We start from the raw sequence: 22,192 nt of genomic DNA, 5'->3' as shown, positions 1-22,192 counted from the left end.
TTGGATGAGGGAAAAGATGAAATCAGAATGATTCCTAAGCTTCTGGAATGTGCAGCCGGCTGAGCGGTGGTGCTGTTGATCGAGATGGGAACAGTGGAGGAACAGGTGCTGGGGATGGGATGTAAGGGTTCACCTGTGGCCACGTTGAGTCTGAAAGGTCCCCTACACATCCAAGCAGAGATGTCAAGTTGGAGGTTGGAGCTTGTGGAGGAGCCAAGGAGAGTTGTCCGTAGACATGTAGATTATTTAAAGTCACAGGTTTTGGGAGTGCCTCTTGCAGACAGAAAACTGAAGAGGGTCAAGGGGAGAGTCCTGGGGTCCTCCAGCATTAAACCGCTCAGCAGAGGTGTCGGAACTGGTAAAGGAAACCAAAAGGGTAGAGGGAAAAAATGGGAGAGCATGAGGTCTTCAAAGGGCAAAATTCAAGGGGAAAGATGCTAATTATCCGGGTTAAACGTTTCTCAGGGGTCAAGAGACATGCAGGCAGGGGAATGGCCACTGGGTCTGATACCTTTTTGGCTACCGAACACTTTTTCGAGAGCAGTGCCTGGGGAGGGGTGGGGATGGGACCTGACTGGAGTGTTCAAGAAGTGGAGGGCAGGAAGAGAGAAAACATTTTGCTATGAAAAGGAGGAGAAACACAGATAGCTGGAAATAAATGTCTTGAGGCAATTTTCTTAACTATGAAGGATGCCAGAACAAATTTCAACGGTGACCAAGATGATCCAGAAGAGAAGGGGAAAATTGAAATTTATTGAAGGCTTATTCAGTGTATTCAGAGCTTTACAAACATTCATCTTCACAATGTTTTATGGATCAGGCAATTGAGGTTAAATAACTCGCCCAAGGTCATGCAGCTAGAGGTGGCAGAGCTGAGAGTCACCCAGATTTTTTGGACTCTTCATGCCTTACCACCCCATTGCCCAGGCACACAGCCCCCTGTGCTTAAGCACTGGGCCATGCCTTTGCCCTGGCCATAGTGTCCCTGTCAAATCAGAGAGAGCTCTTTCATGCTGGGGGATAAGACTTTATCTTCCTCTTCCAATGCTGTAAGCGGGGGCCTCTCCCCCACAGCCTGAATGCCCATGCAGCACAGGACAGCAGCTCCCCTGGTCCAGAGGGGCAGAGCCAAGCAGCAGGAGCCCCCGGAGGTAGGAGGCAAAGGGATACTTCTGGGGGTGTTCAGCGGGTTTCTTTTTGTGTCAGCCAGTGCGTGGGGTGCTGGGGGTTGTTGGTCCCAACCAGCTGGTGCCTGTGGCCCCAGCATTCACCCGGATCTGTTCACAGTGGCAAGAAGCCCAGGTCAGAGCCCTGTCTCCCGGCTGCCCCCGTTGAGGCTGAGGCTGTGGGGGCGGGTGGCACGCTCCAGCCTGCGAGCAGACAGAAGGCGCCGCAGGGAAGAGCCAGAGCTCAGGTCGCCACAGCTTCGAAGGTGGAGGCTCTCTCGGCCTGGCCGGCCCCACGGGCTGTGGGGCGCCTAGAGGGGGACACAGGAGAGGCCATCAGTGTGGTTCAGCCTGAAGCCCCAGGCTTTCCTGGGTTATCTTCCCAGACTCCCCTAACTCCTACCTGCTTAAGCCCATGGGCCCCATTGCCACTGGGGTCTGGGGCCTTCTTGGACATCTGGAAGAAACGAGTGACCAAGCCCCGGCCTGGCCAGCTGCTCTTCAGGTCTCCCAGGGAGTGGGCAGGTGCAGGGCCCGAGGGCAGGGGGACCTTTCGAAAGGTGGGCACAGGGCGCCGTTTCTCGGCTGAGCGGGCACGTAGCAACTTGGGAGAAGGGCAGCGGGCTAGACGGAAGAGGCAGGCTTCAGAGCAGAGCCCTGGAGAGAGAGAGAGGGAGAGAGGGAAGGAGAGAGAGAAGATGGGAAGGGAGGTGCAGATAGGGCCAGGCAGCACTCCCCGGGCACCAACCACAGCCTCACCTGTATCTGCAGAGGAAACGGAAGCAGCTTCTTCCTCAAGCACTTTGGTATAAAGGTCCCTGAAGTCAGCTGGGGAGGAGATGGAGAAGGTGCAAGGGCCCAGTGGACACACCCACTGAGCGCACCGCCCTCGGGCGGAGAGCTCCAGCCCCCAAGCCCCGTCCTCAGCAGCCTGCCCACCGGACAGGAACTAAGGTGGTCTCGCAGGTGGCCGCACCCCCCTCAGTTCCCAGAGCCCCGAGGGCAGTGATGAGCACCTGCCGTGCTGCCCAACACCTCTAGGGGAGGGGGGAGGGAGCTGAGGCCTGGGGGGGTAACTAACTCCGGCCCAGTCACGGGATGAATGGGGTTTCAGACATCCTCTCTTTCAGCCACTCAGTTATGATGGTGCGTTTTCAGGAAGCGAACACTCCAGAAGTGCCCCGGGCAGGAGCGAACTCACCCTTTTTTCCGCCTCTGGCACCTCAACGGTGTCCCAGATCCTGGCGGGATCACTGGCCCCAGACTCCCCTGACCGCCCGCCTGCTCCTGAACCCTGGGTGGGGGGCGGGGGGGGATGCTCACCGGTGTCGCTGGAGGTGGTGATGCCCGGGTCACTGTGGGACCGTGGCAGCAGCAGCGGTGGCGGGGGAGCCGGATTCGGAGGCCGGTGCCCCGGGGGGGTGAGGGAACCTGAGCTGTCGCTGAAGCGGCGAGTGGGGGCGCGGGGAGGGGGGGCCGCTGCCGCCCCCGGCCGGCCGCCGCCCCGTGGGACCCGCCGCCTCAGCTCGGGGAAGCAGGGTCCCACCCAGGGAGGCCAGCCTTCCAGCCGGTGGCAGCTGCGGGCGGCCGTGGGGGCCCCCAGAGGGGGCGGGGCCTCGGGGGCGGAGCAGGAGTAGGAGCGGGCGGCCCTGGGGGGCCTCCGCGGCAGGGGGCTGTCCTCGAAGGGGCCGCGCAGGCCGCAGTCCAGGCTGAGGCAGTAGCCGGCGCGGCTACGCTGAATGGAGCGGAAGAGCACGTAGTCGACGGAGCGCACGGAGCCCTGCAGCTCCAGCAGGCACGAGTCCTCCGACGGGCTCGAGCCCCCGGGGAGGTCACCGATGGCGGACAGCGCCAGAGACCCGCTGTCCATGGACACTGTGGGCGGCAGGGGGCGCGGGGCGGTACCGGCCCATCAGGGGCCACTCTGCCCACGGTTCCGCCTCCAAGGAGGCAGCTCGAGTCCAGGGCTCCACGGAGCCGCCCAGCCGGCCCCAGCTCGCTCGGCCGTCCCAGGCCGCCCGGCCCGTGCCCGCCTCCCCGCTTTCTGCTCACCGTCTACGATGGAGGCCACGCGCTCACAGATGCAGGAGCCGTCGTGAAACTGTGGATCAAACAGAGTGGCCTGCGGAAAACACGAGTGTCGAGGGGCCAGCCCTACACGCGGATCTGGCCACCCCGTGTGCGGGACAGAGCTCTGGACACCCAGATTCCAGTCCAGCTTTGTCACTTTGTGCGCGTCAGCTATGTGGGCCTCAGTTTCCACATCTTTAAAATAGAAATGGTACTTCCTGCTCCCTCCCGACCTTACCAAGGAGAGATCAAAGATGACCCTGGACGTGCTGGGGTGACAAAGACCATGAGCACTACTGTTTTCTGTGTCCAGGGACAATGGCTCACTGAGCTTTTCAGGCTCTGCCCCAGCTCCCCAGGCCACACCGAGACCCGCTCTCACCTGGCTGTCTCCTCGTAGCCCCATGACGGCCTCATAAGAAGGGGGACAATCAGTAGGGTACAAGGGCACCGGGCTGTCCATGGAGCCATTGTAGGTGATGCTGGGAGGGGGAGGCAGAGGAAGGAGCCTGGCAGAGCACTCCTACTCCACAAAGCTCCCTCCCCGCCAACGCAGGTGGCTGCATTGCCCCCACCCCCACCCCCCCGCAGGACTCTGCCAGGCCTCACCTCTGGGCGTCTGTTTCCGAGCTGCAGGTATACTCCGGGGGGTAGTAAGGTGGGGGGGGCACCGGCGGTACAAATTCCTCCAAGTCCAGCATGGTGTGTAGCAGAGGGGCTGGCGGCGAGGACGTACAGCCCAGAGACCCCAAGGGGCCTGAGGCTGAGCGCTCTGGGGCCAGCTGCTGGGGAGCAAGCAGGTCAGCAAGGCCGATTTCTGGGCACACGGCCCCTAGGCTCCTGCACCCCTCCAAGGAGTCCTGGCACTGCCCCCTCAGGCAGCTGGGCTCCGGCCCCGCCCCCAGCCAGCACCAGCTCTTCCTCTAACGTCTAGAAAGTCCTGGCTTTATGGCCCCATCTCTGTCCAGAATTGCCACCCGTCCTCTGCTCCTGCTCCAACACTGACCCTTTATCCTCATCCCCACCTAGGACCTTCCTTCTGGACTCCGCCCAACTTGTGGTCTCACTGTTGGGTCACATACTTCCCCACTCCCTGTCCTTCTCCTCCTCGTCCTCCCTTGGACGCCCTCGACACCGCTACGCTAGATGCTAGACGTGCCTGATAAATGGCCTGCAGCCTCCGGTGCGCAGAAGCCGGTGCCGTAGCCCCCATCCCCTCGAGCCCGGTCCCAGCACATTCACCCCTGCCCCCATCGTACCTGCTTGGCTTTGACCCCAGCTCCCCCTCACCGTGTGCACGAGGTCCAGGGAGAAGATTTGGATGCAGCAGACAATAGCTGAGAGGGTACAGATGATGGCGGCACAGACGGTGAGCCCGCAGACGCTGAAGAGCAGGTTCTGGAGGAAAGAGGAAAGAGGAAGACGGATGGGAGAGGGGCCCGGGGAAGGGTAAATCCCCCGAGTTCTGGGCCCGTGAGGCAAAGGTGAAAACCAGGATGGTGGGGGAGAAAGGAATGGCTGAGGTGGGGCGCGCATGCTCACCTTGAGGGCCCCTCGGGCTTCGTCACAGGTGGAGTTGGGGGCAACTTTCAGTTCCTGCCCCGACTCTGGACAGGGCCGAAGCAGGGGAATGGAGGGGCAGCACACACAGACCTTTCCTTCCTGAGTGGGAGTGGGGAGGGTGAGGCAGCCTGAGTCAGGACAAACCCAGGGGTCCTGCACACCTCCCCCAACCAGTTCTTTCTGACTCTCCCTTCTCAGTCTCACCATGGAGCAGTCTTGGAAGTCTCGGGCCAGCTGAGCGTTCTTACAGGAGAGAACAGAGCCAGCCATGCTGAGCATGACACAGAGCACCGAAAGCAAGGAGAAGAAGGAGACCTGGGGGAATCAGGTGCACACTCAGGGCTGGGGCCCTCAGAGGTGCCCTCTACCACGGGTGGGCACCCTCTACCACGGGTGGGTATCCTCTACCACGGGTGGGCCCCTCCTTCACAGACATTCATGCCTGGCAGGCACAAACTGCACAACCAGTTCGCTTCTCCCAGGCGTCTGTGGGCCTCCCCTCGGGTGCTGGGCACCTGCCTCCCGGTGGGCACCAGACCCTAAACACCTACCACTAGAGTGAATGGCCGCTTCCAAGACACAACGCCAACTACCCCGGAGAACGCCAGCTGGGGACAGAGTGGGTACAGGCTCAGCCTGGCAGGGGGAGGCACCTGAGTGACCCCTCCCCACAGGGTGTGCCCACCTCTATAGGAAAACCAGGAGCCCAGAGGAGGGAGGAGGGACCAGCTCCTGGACTGGCAGCTAGTGTGGAGGGGTGGGGCCCCAGGAACTACCCCACCCAACCACCGTGCACCCAACTCACCGAGAATCCAGCCCAAGATGGGCAGGACCTCTTGATGCTCTCGGTGGTGGTGACGGAGGAGGCCACCATGCTGAAGGTGACCACCAGGATGCCCAGGAGCACCTGAGCCAGCCCCAGCGTGAGCAGGGCCTGCAGCCAGGGTCGGTGGAGGCGGAGGTGGGTAAGGCCCCGGGTGCTGGGTCGACTGGTCAGCGAGCGGCTGGAGTCACTGGGCGAGGGCATCATGCCTGCCGCGCGGTTGCCTGCGCCTCGCTCGGGCTCCACCGGCGCTTGGGAGCATCTCAGAGGCGCCCAAGGCCCCGTCCTCTCTCTTCTCCACCCTCCTCGCTCTAGAGCCGACCTCCCGGATGCGTCCCCTGGGGCATGGCCCAGGGCCTCCAGCTGGGCGGGGGCCCAAGGGAGGGGCGTCACGAAGGGGTCGAGGGGGACTCCCACCCCACCACGGGCACCGGACGGGCACCGTGCCCGGGACGGCGATGAGGACGCGGGGGCGCCGGCTCATCGCATCTCCCTGGAGAACGGGGGCGCCGAGAAGGGCAGGTCCAGGCGTGAGGAGAGGCGGCGGTCGGGAACGCGGGGCAGGACGGGGCGGGTGGGAAGAAGCGGGGAGGGGTCCCAGGGGCCTGAGACCGGCTGGCGGGGAGAGGCCGGGGCGCCGCCGGCTGCCCGGCCGCCCGCCCCGCTCCCCCCGCGCGACTCGCTGCGCTCCCCAGTCCCGGGCGGCAGCAGGTCCTGCCCCGCGGCGGGGCGGGGCGGGGGCGGGGCTGCGCGGTGCCAGCAGGGCGTCGGCGTCCGCCCGCAGGCCCCGCGCAGAGGGGGCGGTGGGGGCGGGGGCGGGGGCGGGGCGGAGCCTGCGCGGTGCACCCCGGGAGTCGGCGTCCGCCCGCAGGCCCCGCGCAGGGGCGGGGAGGGGGAGCCCCGCGGGGGCGGGGGCGGGGGCGGCGCGGGGCACTCCGGGAACGGGCGCCCGCGCCGGCCCCGCCCAGCCCCTCGGGCCCCGGGCCCGCGGCGTTCCTGGCAGGGGCGGCGGCGCCTTGGCCGTCGGTGGCGAAGCCGCCCGCGCCCGGCCTTCCCTTCGAAGCTCACGCTTTGCTTCGGCCTCAGACCCCGCCGCCGCACTCCGCTTTCTCTTCCAAAGACCTGATTCCCAATAAAGATGCCGGAAACGGGGATTTGAGTTCCAGTTCCGCTTTCTTTTTATTTAAATAACCGAAGCAACAGCCTTGGCACAGCAGAGGGACGCTGGGTTGGGGTGTGTAAGAGCTGGCAGTAGTGTGGCCTAATTGGGGCGTGGCGGGGCAAGCGGAGACTGGGTCACAGTGGGCTCCCCGCACCCCGAAGTCAGGGTCAGCAGTCACGGCCGTGGGAGCGGGGGGCACTAGAAAGAAGGCCTCGAGCAGCGCGCCTCACCAAGTCCCAGAGACCTCAGGGAGGGGGGCTAAGTGAGCTCCCCCGAGCGGCAGGGCCAGGGCAGCCCCGACGGGCGTCAGGGGGCTCGGAAGGCATTCTCGGCAGCCCCGGCGGCTGCGTTGGCAGCTGCGGTTCGCACCGCAGGGTTGGAGAAGACCCCAGCGGCAAACTCTTGCTGGGCCTTCTGAAAGCTGGCACCTGTGCGGCGGTACAAGGAGTGGATCTGCAAGTACATGGCGCGGTCATTACCGTGCGCTCTGCTACCGTTATCCCCAGCCGACATCACCACCAGCACTCGCTGCCACTCCATTCGTCCTTGGCTCCCTCCCAAAACACACACACACACACTTCCCCAGAGGTCCATTAGCAGAGAAGCCTCCTCCGGTCAGCCAGGCCCTCCCGACTTCCTCCAGAATGGCCGCCCCTCCCCAGGCCCCTCGGGGCCCATGATCTCACTCTTCCCGCCCACCTCCCCACCTCGAACACAGCCTCTCACCCGCTTCAGCATCACAATCCCCAGTACAGCGATGCCAGTGAAGAACAGGGCAACCAGCAGCATGAGCACGGCCACCGCCGGGTTGGCCTTCAGCACCACCAGAGCGGAGATCCAGCCACTGCCAGGAGGGGAAGGGGCCGGCGGTGAAGAGGGGCCACTCCCGGCAGGGCCTCAGTCTTCCCGGCTTCTTGGCTGGTTAGGGAGCAAACGTGCCCTATTCCCACCCATCCCACCAGGGGTCGCTCCCCTGTCAGCCTGGTGGCTCTCCAAGTACCGGGATCCCAAACTACATCCGCTCTCTTCAAAGTTCACTTCCAGCTTCTGAACGACTGGCTGCGGGCTCTCCAAGCCTTTCCAGACATCCTCGCTCCAAACAGGCCTTTCTGTAGAGGGGTCTCTGTCCCCTCTTCAAAAGTGCTTACGCATGCTTCCCCCAGGAAGCCGTCTCAGGTTGACCACATGCACCTTTCCTCCCCCAAACCCATGCCTGTCTAGAATTCTGACTGGGCTCTCTATCCTGGAAGTAGGTCCTATCTCTCTCGTGAAGCTGGCACCTCCCAAGCGTAAAACACCACACCTCCTCCTCCTGAACAACCCCTACCCCAGGACCCAGGGCTGACTTGGTCTGGCGGAATGAGGGAAAGGGAGAGGGTGGATGGCAGCTTCACGGACCTGAACCCCCAACCTGGGATGCCAATGGCCTGCAGGACAAAAAGCACATCCTGGACGAAGAAAATGAAGAAGAACACGAAGAAATTGAATGAACTGTCGCTCCTGCGGGACAGAAAAAATGGGGAGGGTGGGAGAAGAGTTAGGGCAGGAGCAGCAGACGTGGGGCCCATCTAAGGTTCTCCACCACCCCTGGCCTCAGCTTACCGGAAGGCCTTATACATGGGCCGGTACCAGCACACAAAGGAGCAGGGTGTGAAAAGGAGGGCCCAGAGGATAGAGAGCCCAAAGCCCGAGCCATTGCTGGTCTCCACGCAGAAGCTGGCCAGGCAGGCAAGAAAATTCAGAAGAAGAGCCAGCGTGCTGCCTGAGGGACGGAGGTGCAGGATGGTGAGCCCGGATGGCAACGAGAGCCCCCCTTCCCACAGGAGCCCCCCACACCCTCCTCGGCAAATACGGCAGAGTAAGGAAAAGGACTCCTGCCTTCACCAAATCCTCAACCCAACGGGGGAGACAGGTCTCTTTGCAAAGACATTTAAAGGACTCAGAAAATGCTTACGCACCGGAACAAAAAGAGGCGGGGGAAGACAAGAACGCACTTTTGCTAGGAGGCTGGAGAACAGCTTCTAGATACTACAAAAGGAGTAACCCAGGAAAACTCCTGGTGAAATTAGCCTTAAACTCAGAAGTTGAGAGGCGCTTGGGGGGCTCAGTCGGCTGAGCGTCTGACTTCAGCTCAGGTCATGATCTCACCATTCATGGGTTCGAGCCTTGCATCAGGCTCTGTGCTGACAGCTCAGAACCTGGAGCTGCTTCGCATTCCGTGTCTCCCTCTCTCTCTCTCTGCCCCTCGCCTGCTCACACTCTCTCTCAAAAATAAACATCAAAAAAAAAAAAAAAAAAACAACCCTCAAAAGTCGAGCAGAGATGAAATGCTGAGTTTTCGGAGAGTGGGCACCGGGGCAGGAAAGATGTAAAGGTACTACCTGCACTCTTCCTCCAGAAAAGGCTTGTCACTACTCACACATCCAGAGGTAGTACATGGTGGATACGGTCTTCTGAAATTCTTGGGGGATCTCCATGGAGATGTCCTGGAAAAAGCAGGGCTGGACTGGGCAAAAAGAAGGTAGAGGGGGCCAATTGTTCTGTCGAGCTGCAAGGCACAGAGAGAGCGGGAAGACCCCAGACGTGAGGCAGAGACCAACAAAGGAATCACCATCCTCTCTTCCACCCCAGGTCTTCTCTTCCATCTCCAGTTCAGGGTCCGAGGAGACAGAAGAGAGTGGCAAAAACAAGGCTGACACTGTTTTCTATTATTTGCGGCTTCGAAGCACTGTCAAGCACTTTGCACGGATGGCCTTGTTTCCCTCTCACAACAGTCCTGTCCAACAAGCACAAACGTTATGTTATCTTTTGTTTTACAAACAAGGAAACGGGGGCACCCGCTGGCTCAGTCATAAGAGCGTGTGACTCTTGATCTCAGGGTCATGAGTTCAAGCCCCATGCTGGGTGTAGAGATCACTTAAATAAGTAAGTATTTTTTCAAAAAGTAAGAAAACTGAGGGGCACTTGGGTGGCTCAGTCGGTTGAGCGTCCGACTTCAGCTCAGGTCGTGATCTCACAGTTTGTGGGTTCAAGCCCCGCGTCGGGCTCTGTGCTGACAGCTCAGGGCCTGAAGCCTGCTCCACATTCTGTGTCTCCCCATCTCTCGGCCCGTCCCCTGCTCACGCTCTGTCTCTGTCTCTCAATAATAAATAAATGTTAGGAAAAAAAGTAAGAAAACTGAGGCACTCAAGATTAAGTAACTTACCTAAGCACTCATAGGCAGGGAGAACCCAAATTCAGTTAGTGCCCAAATTCAAAGTCAGCAAGGTGGCTCCAGAGCCCACTCGCTCACATTCGTTTTGCTCCTTAAAAGTGTGGAATAGGGGCACCTGGGTGGCGCAGTCGGTTAAGCGTCCGACTTCAGCCAGGTCACAATCTCGCGGTCCGTGAGTTCGAGCCCCGCGTCAGGCTCTGGGGCTGATGGCTCGGAGCCTGGAGCCTGTTTCCGATTCTGTGTCTCCCTCTCTCTCTGCCCCTCCCCCGTTCATGCTCTGTCTCTCTCTGTCCCAAAAATAAATAAAAAACGTTGAAAAAAAAAAAAAAAAAGTGTGGAACACGCCCCGCCCACGGACCGCTTACCGGCTGCGCCCCCCAGGGCGGCGTGCTGCAACTCCCGCTCCCTCCGATCCAACTCCTCGGCCTTCCGGTTCAGCTCCTCCTGCTTCTTTAGCAGCTCGGCTGTGGCTGCTGCAGCTGAGGCCTGCCCAGTGTGTGCGGGGGGAGGGGGGAGAGATGTGAGCCCTGGGCCCAGGTCTGGCCCCCACAGCCCGCCCCCACTCGCACCTGCTGTTTACCTGGGTGCCGTAGGAACCATAGTTTTTGGGTTCTGTAGGGCTGAGCTTTCTGGAGGACTGCAACGAGGGAGCCGAGGCGGGAGGCAACGGGGCCGCGGCCGGAGGCTCATACGCTGGTGGGGGCTGTTGGTTTTGGAAAAGGCCTTAGGGATCACCTAATCCCTCCCGACGCAGGTATCCAGAGACTGTCTACCTCTGCATCTGGGTCCCCTTCCCCGCCCCCTCCCCCACAGAGAGCCAAACCGGTCAGCCCTCACCACCCCTCACATCCAATTCCTTAGCCGGGACTCAAGACACTCATCCACCGAACCCACCCCCTCCACTTTTTAAAGCTCTTGGTTCTTATTTTATTTTTTTTTTTAATGTTTATTCATTTTGAGAGAGAAAGCGTGGAGGGCAGGGGTGGCGGGGGTGGGGAAGGGGCAGAGAGAGAGAGAGGGAGACACAGAATCCAAAGCAGGCTCCAGGTTCTGTGCTGTCAGCACAGAGCCCGACGCGGGGCTTGAACTCACTGACCGCGAGATCACGACCTGAGCCAAACCCGGAGGCTTAACCGACTGAGCCACCCAGGCGCCCCTCTTTCTCTTTTTTAAAGTCTCGGCACTTTCTACTCCAGTGGAACAACAGGTCCAGCCCTCACTGCTTGCCTTCTGGAGGCACACCTAAGCATAACTCGTTTACTCAACTCCAACCAGTCCCATAATTTATTTTGTTCAAAGAAGCCTCCCCAAACACAGCCTTGGTTCAGGCCCTGTCAGTCTCCAGCCACCCCCCCACCCCCGGCCAGGACTACCACTGAGAGCTCAAACGGGATCATTGACCCTGGTGTCTCCAGAAGGATTAGGCAGGCCAGGGCGGACCCGCCTCTCTCAGGGAGTTAAGATCACAGTGGCCCTTCCTTTGCATGCAGAAAAGTCCCCTGTATCCCGACAGAGTGAGCTTACTGGCACACCCTCCCCTTCCTTGTCATCCTATCCTCTCCAGAACCTCACCTCCCGGGTCTCAAAAGGGTTGTAGACGTCAAGGGTGGCATACTGCGGGCTGGGTCGGTGCTGGATCACAGCTGGGTCCTGCGGGCAGAGAGCTGCGGCTCAGCGGGCACCTGGTGCCTCTGGGGGAACTGACGGGGGCCTCTCCTAATGCCTGTGGCTCGTTGGAGGCCACGCCGTTGCCCCAACATTTGCCCCAAACCCTTCACCGCGCTCTGTTAGCACCAGCTCCTTACAGGGGCACGGCCCGCCCCCCGCGTGCTCACTGGTCTGGAGTCACCGTCACCCCCACGTGGCGGCCCTCCCCCGGCACAAATGTCAGGAATGGGAATACAACAAGTTAGCCCGTCCAGAAGCGAGAGGAGTCGGCCGAGCTACCCAAAGAAGGCCGGCGTCACCTGAAAGGGGTTGTCAAGCTCGCCGGGCCCGGCGAAGGGGTTTCCGCCGTCTCTGCTCTGAGCCATGTTTGCAACTGCGGCCTGGGCCGCCCCTGCCCTCCACGCCCCTGCGCGGCGGCGGCGGCGGCGGCGGCGGCGGCGGCTCCCTCCGCTCCCGTCGGTCCGCCCGCTCCGCCGTGCACGGATTGGCCGCGGGGACCGGAAGGGTCCCGAGGATCCCCGCAGCGGCGGCCGGCTGCGCCTGCGCCTCCGCTACGGGCGAGGACGGAAGCGCCCCACGTGACGCCGCGGCCCCGCCCCGCAACGAACTACACGTCCCGGCGGGCCTCGCGTCGGAGGGCGGGCCCGCTAACCGGCTGGAGCCGCCGCAGGCCCTGCGCACGCTTCCGCACCCGGAGTCCGGCTGGCCCGGGCCCCCGCCCCCCGGCACAGCACTCAGACGAGCGCCCCCGACTGGCCCACAGGAACTCCCCGGCCGCGGCCACCGCAACCCTCTCGCGACACACCGGACGAGCCGGCGGCTGGGCTCAGGACGGTGCAGGGGGGAGGATGGACCGCCTGGGTCCACAAACTCAGAAGGGTGGCCGGTCTTCTCATCCCTCTGGCCCAGCGTCCCAGACCTCGAACTCCAGGGGTGGGGGTCGCATGAAGCACGTCATTTTTATTTCACAAAGACTGTACAAAATTCCTTATAAAACACGGGATAGATGCCACCCGGTCACCTCATCCTGCCCTGTCCAGCTCAACAGCGAGGGGGCAGGTGACGGCGGGAAGAGTGTGGGAAGGAACAGCATTCTGTACAAGGCTGGGGACGAAGCAGTAGGTACAAGTTCTTCCGTATTTACACTATTTCACATATTCACAGGTATACAGGGAGCCAGAAGGAAGGAGCTGGCTCCGGCTCTGTTCTCTTATATAAAAAAGCACCAGTGTCCTGGACTGGACACCCACTGCTGCAGGACACGCAGGGGGGCCCAGGGCCTGATCGTCACCGACTGATATCCCGACTGGAGTCCCACAACTTGGTGTTGGGCGGCTCAGCCCGAAGGCGGGCGAAGAAAGGATGCTGAAGGGCTTCACCCAAGGTCAGCCGCTTAGCAGGTTCATACTCTAGCATGCTTTCAATCAGATCGAAGAGCTGGTGGTGTTCCTCTGCCTCGGAGGTCAGATACCGCTGGTGGTGGAGGGCAGGGAAAAGGTGAGGCACGACGCCTTACAGTTCCTGCCCTTTTTCTTCAAGGCCCTAACTTTCAACCTCAGAGGACCAAGCCTGTGCCGTTATGAATACGATTGGGAACACGACCTCACGAGTGCTGCGGCTACTACTGCTCAACTCCCTCCCACTAGCACAATTACTCCTTCATACTCTCTGAAGGTTCTTTCTGCTTGTATATCCTTGTCAACGTCATGAATCTTCTTTAGCTCCTCGTTAAAATGTAAGCTCTTCAAAGGTGGTTTATTCTTTTCTGTCTGACCTACAGAACCCAGGACATTACTGTGATCTCTGGTTGGCTCAAGAAATCCATGGCTCTCTCACCTCCTTCCCTCCACAAAACCACTCCCTCGTATCTCTACAATACCCAAAGGGGTATTTCAGTTTTCCCCCTTCTTTCCTAACCCTCTCTTGTGAAGTGCATTCCAGGGGCAAACCACCTGAAGAAGGAAATGCCCTCTGGCCAGTGGGCGCAAGGTGTCCCCAGCCTGGCTCACCCGCAGTGGTTTGCAGTTTTCTCGCACGTAGCGCCCTGCTGATGTGTTCTCATCCCAATCCAGGCGGCCCCGATAGAAGTATTTCTGCTTCCTAGAGGGGAAGGGGAGGTTGAGGAATCAGGAGGTTCCTTTTGTTGGGGGACATTTCCCTTATTCCCCCATCTTACAGTAGCTGGGAGGAGGGAAGGCGTCAAAGAAAAAAGAAAATGATGTGAAATCGACCAGTTTCGAGGAGAGAAAGGAAAAAGGGTTAAGCTCCCCCCAACTCAAGGTTCACCTTGTCTTCCGGATCATCCGGGAAGGGATAGGACCCAAGATCCTTTCCATCATGGCTAGGTGCTCTCTGTTGTCGTGCGTCTGCGAAACAAAGACAGAACTGAGCACAGTGCTGCACACGGGCTGCTGAGGACCAGCTTCCGGGATGATTAGCAAAGGGGAGGGGTGAGCAGACAGGCCCTTGGCAGACAAGCAACCCAGGCAGGAAAATGCCAGGTGGGGACAGAAGACACCCCACCGCTTACCTGGAACAGGGTGAAGCCAACATAGTACTCGAAGATGATGCAGCCTATGCTCCACACATCACAAGGCTGTGACCAGCCCAACTCTAGTGGGAATGGGAGGAACAAGGTGTTAGACGGTGCTCAGGGGGCCCCACCCTCCCCACTGCCCACCCTTGGACGAGTTCATTCCCCTACTCGCCCCCACTCACCGAGGATGACCTCTGGTGCTCGGTAATGGCGAGTGGAGACGATGGTACTGTGGTGTTCATGGTCAAAGGTGGCACTACCAAAGTCCACCACCCGCACAGCTGTGCTCTTCACGCTGCGTTCGTCTCGTTTCTAGGAGCAGAGCAGGAGGATGGACCTGGCCACCTGAGACCAAGATTCTACCACTACTCTTTAGAGTGCTTTCAAGCCTGAAAAAAAGCAACTTCACCCCCTGCTTGCTCCCATGCACAAAGGAGAATCTGCTTTACAGCTTCCCCGTATCCTGCAGGTAACTTAGGAGTGGGATCATGGGAGAGCACACAAGTCCCTGTGTATGCGGACATTTCCCACGCACTGGTACTACGGTGCTTCTGAAAACAGGTCCAGAACTGAGCTTTCCTACAGAGAAAAAAAGTCCCAACCAAGTATCTTGAAAGCATTTGCTCTCTATTGGAAAGTTCTCTGAGCTCCTCCTTCCAAGTTCTCTTCCAAATTATATCTTCTTAAATCTTTAAAACAAAATTTGTTTTATGTTTATTTGTGTTTGACAGAGAGAGACAGGGAGACACAGAATCCAAAGCAGACTCCAGGCTCCAAGCTGTCAGCACACAGACCGACGCGGGGGCTCAAGCTCATGAACCATGATCACGACCTGAGCCAAAGTTGGATACTTAACTGACTGAGCCCCCCAAGCACCCCTTAAATCTCTCCCTTTCACTCTATTTTGGTATTCGGGCTTACCTAGTCAGAGCCATACTGGGAGAGAACATGGGAGAAAGTAACAGGGAGGAGAGAGGGGCTTTGAGGCCCGGCCGCCTGTCCATCTTACCTTCTCTAGGTTGTAGGTGAGTTCATAGTCTGAATTCACAAACAGAATATTTTCAGGCTTGAGGTCCGTATGTGTCAGCTTGTTATCATGGAGGACTGCAGGGGAGAAGACCAGGTCAGGGTTGTTCCAGGTGGCCAGGGCTAACTGGCACCAGTGACCCCAAGCTTGGTCACCTGGCTCAAAGCTGGTGAGGAGGCAGATCCAGAATCACTAGGCTGCTTTCTGCCCTACTTCCAAATGAAATGCCTGGTCTAAGAAGCACAATGCTTATCAGTATCAGAGAACAAACATGATTCTCAACTGACGTACAAAGAGTTTGCTACAGAATTGCAGTTCTGTTCCTTGATGTGCGTGCCTATCTGACGTCCCGTGCATTCAACTCTGAGAAACTGCATAGTCAGGAAGGCCCAAGGGGAACCATGTACTTGTGTCTGGACCCCCCATCTGGCCCCTTGTTTGCCTTAGTCCCTGGCCGCACCTGCTCTGGTGGAAACAGCATCTCAGCTCAGACAAATGTAAGCCTCTAGCTCGGGCAGACTTTTTGTCTCTTTGTGCTTGCAACCTGACTTCTACTTTCCCAAGAAAGGGAAATGAAGGAAGAAAGAGGTAAGCCAATCACTGCTTTGATTTCAAAGGCTTTCTCTCCCAGCTCCTGCCAGGCTGGATGTGGAGGAAGACCAATCAACGACGGTGAGAACACTGGTCAAGGAGTCAAGGAGTTGTCAACATGACAGTGAATGAAAGAGCTGACAGTTTAGGGGCTTCACCACTGCTCCCTGACACAGAAGAGGCCCAACAGAGGGAGGGGCTGCCCCAGAGTCCATCTCGGCCCGCCCCACTCACACTTGACGGCCTGGCACAGCTGGAAGGCCATGTGGCGCACTTGGTGGATGGGGTAGGGCAGGTAGTTGTTGTCTTTGAGGAAATCGAAGGTGCTAAGGCCCAGGAGCTCAAAGGAGATACACATGTGGCCATGGTAGTCAAACCAGTCAAACATCTGGACACAGAGGCTGAGAAGAGATGAGGGAAGGGGGAGGTCTGATGAGCTCCTATCTGCCCACCACCCTTCCAACAAGGAGGGGCTGCAGGGCTGCTGAGTCCACATCCGCGTGTAAAAACCTGCCAGGCAGTATGACCAACACAATTCAGTTCGGCCAGCGAACGGCCTTTCTGGCAGACCCAAGGTTCATACCATTTTCCTGCATCATTTTAAATAGTTAAAAAAGATTCCATCTGCTGAAGAGCTGTTGGTGCCGGTCTCCGGTGTGGACCATGAACTGTCAAACTGTCATTCCTAAACCCTGACCCCGGCTCCCACTCCTGAGATCCATTCACCACCAGCTGCCAGTGGGCCCCGTGTTTATACTGGCCGTCTCCTTAATGCCCTTCTTCCACGTGGGCTTACAAAAGGCGCGTGGACACAAATATTACACGTGAATGTCTGTCGCCTCAGCAACACGGTTCTAGATACCAAAAAGCTCAAGCGATTTTTCACGGAAAATGTTGATTCTCAGTCTCAGGGCCATTTCCAGGGCAGAGCTCTACAGAGGCCACCCTGGCTGGAGCCAAAGTGCAGAGCAATCTAACTGCCCTGAAAACAAGGAGAACAGACTAGACAATGTCACACACCCTCTCTTCCTGCCCTAATGTCCTACTAGTCTAAGATGATGACGAAAAGATGAATGGATGAGAAGGCCCAGGACTCCCCTGTCTGCCTAAGCCAGGCCGGGAGGGTTTTGGTTCTCCTGTACAGGAGTGGAGCCTCTCAGACCCCCCCAAACCCCTCTGCTGCTTACTTCTTATTGTCAGGGTCCTTCTCGTTGATCTTCTCCAGGACGTTGATTTCAAGTCGAGCTGCTTCCTTATACTTTTCCACGTTCTTAATGATCTTCAGGGCGACTCGAGCCCCACCCCTGTGGTGGCCAGAAGAGGTTTTTGCTGGGTCATCAAGAACATCTCAAAACGAACGGGGCTGTCCGGGGATTAAGAAATCCTACCTTTGGCCAATCAGCAAAAACACCCCCAGACTGACCCTCAGCACCTCGCCACGCCTAGGAGTACGGAGCAGGGAGGGGCTATAGTTACCTGCGATGGTCGACACACTGGACAACCCGGCCGAAGGTCCCCTCTCCCAACGTGCTGACAATTTCATCTGAAATGAAACAGAGCAGGGTCGGGGAGAGGGAGGGAGAGAAGGTGGGGAATGAGCTGAGTTGGAAGAAAAAAGGGTACGGCAACCTGGGGTGAGATGAAGGAAGGGGGAACAGATACAGATGGTCACAGGGGAAGAACACCCCTGTGTGATTCCCACCACCTTTAACCCAGGGGCCATGAGAGCTGGGAGTGGACAGCAGAGGTCAATTCTCAACAGCAACTCAAACCACCCAGATAAACAACACCACTGAGGAAAGGCAAGAGGCTGTGACTTGGGTTGGCTCGGGACGTTAGGATGGCTATGGGACCATTACAGGCTATAGGATTGTTACGATTTGGCTTGTACATCGCTCTTGTAGCCAGTCCCCGACGTGGTAGATGAGGTGGCCCTCAGCGTCGTCCTCTACACTCTTGGCTCTCCGGCTGCTGTGCTGCTGTCGGGGGGCGGGGGGGGTCGGAGCAAGCCAGGTGTCGGAGCGGGGGCCGGAGGGAGGCGGGGTGGGTGGTGGAGGGGTCACCGGTCACAGGCGCCCAGCCAGGGGGGACAGACGATGATGGGGGACAGTGGAAGGGAACACGTCAGATGCAGTAAGGCGGATCGGGGTGAGAAGAGAGAGCGGCGCATAATCCCGAGTCCCCAAACCCAAAACGGGAACAGGGAGAGGAACGGGCAGAGCAGAGAAGTGGTGTCGTTGCCAATGTCACCCGCAACCCCATGCTCTACACAATGCCCTTCCAGGCAGGCACCGATCTCCCTTTGCCCCCACCCGAGCCCACCTACTGAGGGGCCGTGGAGCCCAGAGCTTGGGGGAGAAAGGCAATTCACAGGCAAGGTCTCCACTACAGAGTGGAGGCGTCCGGGACAGAGGAGCTGTCCCCAACACAACAGGCCCAGCATGCCGAGGAAGGCACCGGGGTACAAATGCTCCGTGCCCGTCCACCTCCAAAGCAGATTCCAGGGCCCTCCGAGAGCTGGAGAGCTTCCGAGAGAGCAGAGACTCAGTGCCCGCCTCAGTGTTCCTGCCCCAGTGCTCAGCTAAAAACAAGGGTACTTCTCACTTACCAGGGTCCTAGAGGGCCGGAGAGGAGTGGGGAGAGGAAGGGCCTGGGCGAGCACTCACCGAAGACGAGCGGCTGAACGTCCGGCTGCGCCGCCTCCGCCGCCTGTGCTTCCTCCGGCTGCTGCGCTGGCTGCGGTAACTGCTGTCCTCCCGACGGTACTCATAGGAGTGCCGGTAGTCCGGGTCGTAGCACGCTTCTCCCCGGTCCCGGCTGTAATCGTTGCGCCTGTAGCTGCCACAGTATCGCCGGTCGTACACCCGCCGGTCCGATGAACGGTCATCGTAGCTGCTGTTGGACAACAGACACCCATTAGGTGCATCTGTTCAGGCCACACTCCTTGCCCCGCGACAGGACGAGGTCCTCCCTCAACAAGGACAAAGAACGATGCTGGAAGAAGTGCTCTCAGACACTCATGGGGTCATTCTGAGGACCAAGGACCAGAGGAGTGAAATCATTAAGAGCAGACGAGGATCCCCACACCTGCATGCCACCAAGACCCCCGAAGGGACACAGGCACTCCCTCTGGGGGCCTCCCCCGCCCCCCACTAGTGACATAACAGATGGAACAAAGAGCCATTTCTTTCCTGAGTCGTTCCTGACTGACATCCAATCTTGCTGCAAACTATCCTTAACCCACCCCTCCCACATGGTCTGCTGGACATGCAGACCTCACTTTGTCTTGCCTGTTATATCGTTAGCTGTCTCTAGACACTAGTCTTTTACACTTCCTCTCCCTTCGCCCTAGACGCTTCACCCTGGTTCTTGAATTACACATCCTGCCCCAATCCAACCAAACCTGCTAGATGCTTCCTCAGCCCCTCACCACGCCCTTCCTCTATGACAGCACTCTTTTTTTTTTTTTTTTTTTTTTTTTTTTTTTATTTTTATTTTTGGGACAGAGAGAGACAGAGCATGAACGGGGGAGGGGCAGAGAAAGAGGGAGACACAGAATCGGAAACAGGCTCCGGGCTCCGAGCCGTCGGCCCAGAGCCTGACGCGGGGCTCGAACTCACGGACCGCGAGATCGTGACCTGGCTGAAGTCGGACGCTCAACCGACTGCGCCACCCAGGCGCCCCGGTGACCCTCGGTTTCTTAATGTGTAAAGTGGGTATTACTACTACCTGCCTTACGGAGAGGTTGTCAGAAGTTAAGAATATAATGGCAGGGGCGCCTGGGTAACTCGGTCGTTGGGCGTTTGATTCTTTTTTTGTTTTTTAATTTTTTTTTCAACGTTTTTTATTTATTTTTGGGACAGAGAGAGACAGAGCATGAACAGGGGAGGGGCAGAGAGAGAGGGAGACACAGAATCGGAAACAGGCTCCGGGCTCCGAGCCGTCGGCCCAGAGCCCGACGCGGGGCTCGAACTCACGGACCGCGAGATCGTGACCCGGCCGAAGTCGGACGCTCAGCCGACTGCGCCACCCAGGCGCCCCTGTGATAGCACTCTTAACACCACACTGCAAATGGCTCATTCTGGTAACGGTCCTGAGTGGCCCCTTACCCCAACCGCTCAGCATCTAAGCAATAAATCTCTGCTGAATAAACACATGAGTGAGCGACCCCGAGGAGGGGTTCTCCCCCCTGAAGCGTCACCTCCGGGAACGGACGTGGTAGCTGTCCTCCCGCCGGCGCCGCCGGGTCCGGTCACTGCTACTTGACCAGGAGCGGCTTCTTCGTCTCTTATGCTTCCGGCTCTGATAGTGTTCGTGGTAACTCCCCCGGCTGCCTCGCTCTGAGGAATGGTACCTTCGGGGATGAGGCATCTGCAAGAAAAGGAGAGAGACAACAGTGGAGAAGGGCTCGGAGTCTTCGGAGCTCCCCTGCAAGGACTGGCTCCCCCAGGGGCGCGAAGCCGCTTCCTGCTGCCGCTCCCACCCCTTTCCACCTCCCACGACTTCCTTGTGCTCACGATTCCTCTTCGATGGAGTACCTATCACCTGACAACTCCGGTAGAGAACTCTAGGAGCCTGCCCCGCGCCCCCAGCCCTTTCCTCTCATGGCTCCATGGACTTTCCTCAAACTTGGCTCCGTGAAGTCTTCGGGTCGGGGCCACAGCTCATTCCAGGTGAGGCTGTGTAATTGACGGGCACTGCCACAGTTCACCCCTCGCCGGAGTCTAAGCCCCATCGACTCCATGCGAGTTCCTCACAACCCACCAGGGTAACATTTTAGCACATGCTATCACAGTACACGTTTTCCAATTAAGAGTGCATCTTTACCTCCCCAACTAGACCATTCTGTGTCCTGTGGGCAGCAATCCGGCATACCTGGTTTCTACATGTGGTGGTATACACCAAATGTAAGCAGGCTCCAGGGATTTGGGTCTGATCTCTTGAACTGCCTTAATCAACTCTCACTGGCTATCACCACTGGCCAAACTCCCCTGAAAAGTTTTTAATACGGAAGGCCCCAAGCTGCAGTCTGATTTCCATCTGCCCCTCCCCTCCTGCTTAGGAAATAGAGAATAATAACTGGTTTTTAATTAGTATCAGCACCGCTTGGCTAAAAGCTGGCCTCCTTCCAGTTAGTTATTGGAATCGGAATGGCATGGTGCACAAATGCTTTTCTTCCTTAAAGGAAAGAAATCGAGAGAGAAATCACTGTCACAATCCAGAGAGATAAAAATATGACAGCAAAATAAAATTAAACAGGCCCAGGGACTGAAGTCTTGGGGGCGGCGGGGGGGTGGGGGGGTGCGGGTTAGGTGTGGAAAGGCTTAACGATTCCAACATCTGGCTCTCATTCGGAGTTTTCTACTTCCCAACCTCCTCAAATTGAGGAGGGTGATATCGGACTCGGTCCTGGTCTAGAAGGCCTGTGGCAAAGATGCAAGCTGCAGATTTCACCCCCCGCCACAGGGTAACCCAAGCTTGTTCAGCACAGCCACACAAACATCCTCTCGGCACACGGCACACTGCCACCAAAGTTTCTCACGCCCCTCCCCACCAGAAGCACCTGCAGTTTACCTTTCCCAACTTACAAACCTTTCCCCCTCCTTTCTCGCTCAGGAGATCCAGAACGAACTCTTGGAGTCAAACTCCTTCCATGCCCTCCCAGTGACACGGCGGGTCCTCCTCATCTCCAGCCCTGCTCCAACTTTGATATTCTGCTCTTTCTCCTCTCGGGAACCGCTCCCCTCCCTGCTCCATCACCCCTTCCCCTACTCGGGCCCCTCCCAAGTTTGCTGGAGGTCCCCCAGGGTCCGCCCGGGTCCGTCCAAGGCACGCTCACCTCTCACCTCTGCTCCCTACCCCTCACCTCCGCCGCTTTGCAGGTCCCTACCCTCCTCCTCTCCTCTCGGCCCGCCGCCGTGCCCCCAGCCCAAGGCTACCCCCGCCCGCCCCGCGGTCGCCATCTTTCCGCGCGGCCCCGCGGCCCGCCAGCCCGCGCGCTCACCGTTCTGGCGGCGAGGCCCGTGCGCTTGTCCCACAGGAAGTCCGTGATGGCGGCGGCACTGCGGCCGGAGTCCCGGCACCCCCGCGGCGACGAAGTGCGGCTCCACCCCCCCGACCCGAGACCCTGGGACCTCCCGCCTCGTTCCCGGGCTCCGCTCCAGTCCCGCCCGCCCCGGCTCCGTCCCCGCCCCCAGGGTCCGCTCGGCGCCGCTCGCACCGCCCCCGCCCGGGGCCCGATCCCAGCTCGGTCTCCGGCTCTGGCCTCTCCGATCCGCCGCCGCCGCCGCGAGCGCGCACGCACGCACGCACGTACGCACGTCCCGCGCCCCCGCCCAGCTGCCCCGGGCCCCGCCCCCAGGGCGTGCACGC

General features: G+C 59.0%; 3 protein-coding genes across 12 annotated transcripts in view; all 3 read right to left on the bottom strand.

The window, feature by feature from the left end:
• Nucleotides 1-724: 724 nt before the first annotated feature.
• Nucleotides 725-6,351, bottom strand: ENTREP3 (endosomal transmembrane epsin interactor 3). 2 transcript variants are annotated; one of them, XM_058701938.1, is made up of 12 exons: nt 5,605-6,351; nt 5,351-5,407; nt 5,004-5,114; nt 4,779-4,898; nt 4,527-4,634; nt 3,846-4,021; nt 3,619-3,718; nt 3,219-3,288; nt 2,490-3,041; nt 1,926-1,994; nt 1,570-1,823; nt 725-1,477 (listed from the first exon to the last, which is right to left on the bottom strand). In XM_058701938.1, the coding sequence occupies exons 1-12, from the start codon at nt 5,827-5,829 to the stop codon at nt 1,304-1,306; spliced, it is 2,016 nt and encodes a 671-aa protein (XP_058557921.1). In that variant the 5' UTR covers nt 5,830-6,351; the 3' UTR covers nt 725-1,303. The 2 variants fall into 2 exon arrangements, with proteins under 2 accessions (XP_058557921.1, XP_058557922.1); XM_058701939.1 differs by having other exon boundaries at nt 3,846-4,018; nt 5,605-6,350.
• Nucleotides 6,352-6,776: 425 nt separating this feature from the next.
• SCAMP3 (secretory carrier membrane protein 3) overlaps nt 6,777-22,192 on the bottom strand; it is a 30,016-nt gene continuing 14,600 nt past the window's right edge. Inside the window, exons 2-10 of one of the 3 annotated variants that reach the window (XM_058701953.1) lie at nt 11,966-12,093; nt 11,571-11,648; nt 10,579-10,701; nt 10,364-10,484; nt 9,204-9,332; nt 8,387-8,546; nt 8,183-8,284; nt 7,511-7,628; nt 6,777-7,237 (exon numbers count right to left, since the gene is read on the bottom strand). In XM_058701953.1, the coding sequence (XP_058557936.1) occupies nt 7,091-7,237; nt 7,511-7,628; nt 8,183-8,284; nt 8,387-8,546; nt 9,204-9,332; nt 10,364-10,484; nt 10,579-10,701; nt 11,571-11,648; nt 11,966-12,031 (1,044 nt within the window). In that variant the 5' untranslated portion in view covers nt 12,032-12,093 and the 3' untranslated portion in view covers nt 6,777-7,090. Of the gene's footprint in view, nt 7,238-7,510; nt 7,629-8,182; nt 8,285-8,386; nt 8,547-9,203; nt 9,333-10,363; nt 10,485-10,578; nt 10,702-11,570; nt 11,649-11,965; nt 12,210-22,192 lie in introns of those variants that run through there. The other 2 variants (XM_058701952.1, XM_058701951.1) reach the window with 2 other exon arrangements.
• CLK2 (CDC like kinase 2) lies at nt 12,607-22,108 on the bottom strand. 7 transcript variants are annotated; one of them, XM_058701948.1, is made up of 13 exons: nt 21,825-22,108; nt 20,022-20,191; nt 18,487-18,712; nt 17,712-17,796; nt 17,297-17,363; nt 17,008-17,124; nt 16,055-16,221; nt 15,212-15,306; nt 14,385-14,514; nt 14,197-14,279; nt 13,953-14,032; nt 13,676-13,766; nt 12,607-13,139 (listed from the first exon to the last, which is right to left on the bottom strand). In XM_058701948.1, exons 2-13 carry the CDS (start codon nt 20,189-20,191, stop codon nt 12,954-12,956), a joined length of 1,497 nt encoding a protein of 498 aa, XP_058557931.1. In that variant the 5' UTR covers nt 21,825-22,108; the 3' UTR covers nt 12,607-12,953. The 7 variants fall into 7 exon arrangements, with proteins under 7 accessions (XP_058557931.1, XP_058557929.1, XP_058557930.1 ...); XM_058701946.1 differs by having other exon boundaries at nt 18,487-18,715; nt 21,825-22,107; XM_058701947.1 differs by having other exon boundaries at nt 17,712-17,799; nt 21,825-22,107.

The sequence above is a fragment of the Neofelis nebulosa genome, chromosome 15 (assembly GCF_028018385.1).
Source record: "Neofelis nebulosa isolate mNeoNeb1 chromosome 15, mNeoNeb1.pri, whole genome shotgun sequence".
Classification (NCBI taxonomy): domain Eukaryota; kingdom Metazoa; phylum Chordata; class Mammalia; order Carnivora; family Felidae; genus Neofelis; species Neofelis nebulosa.
This window is presented reverse-complemented; position numbering and strand designations above follow the sequence as displayed.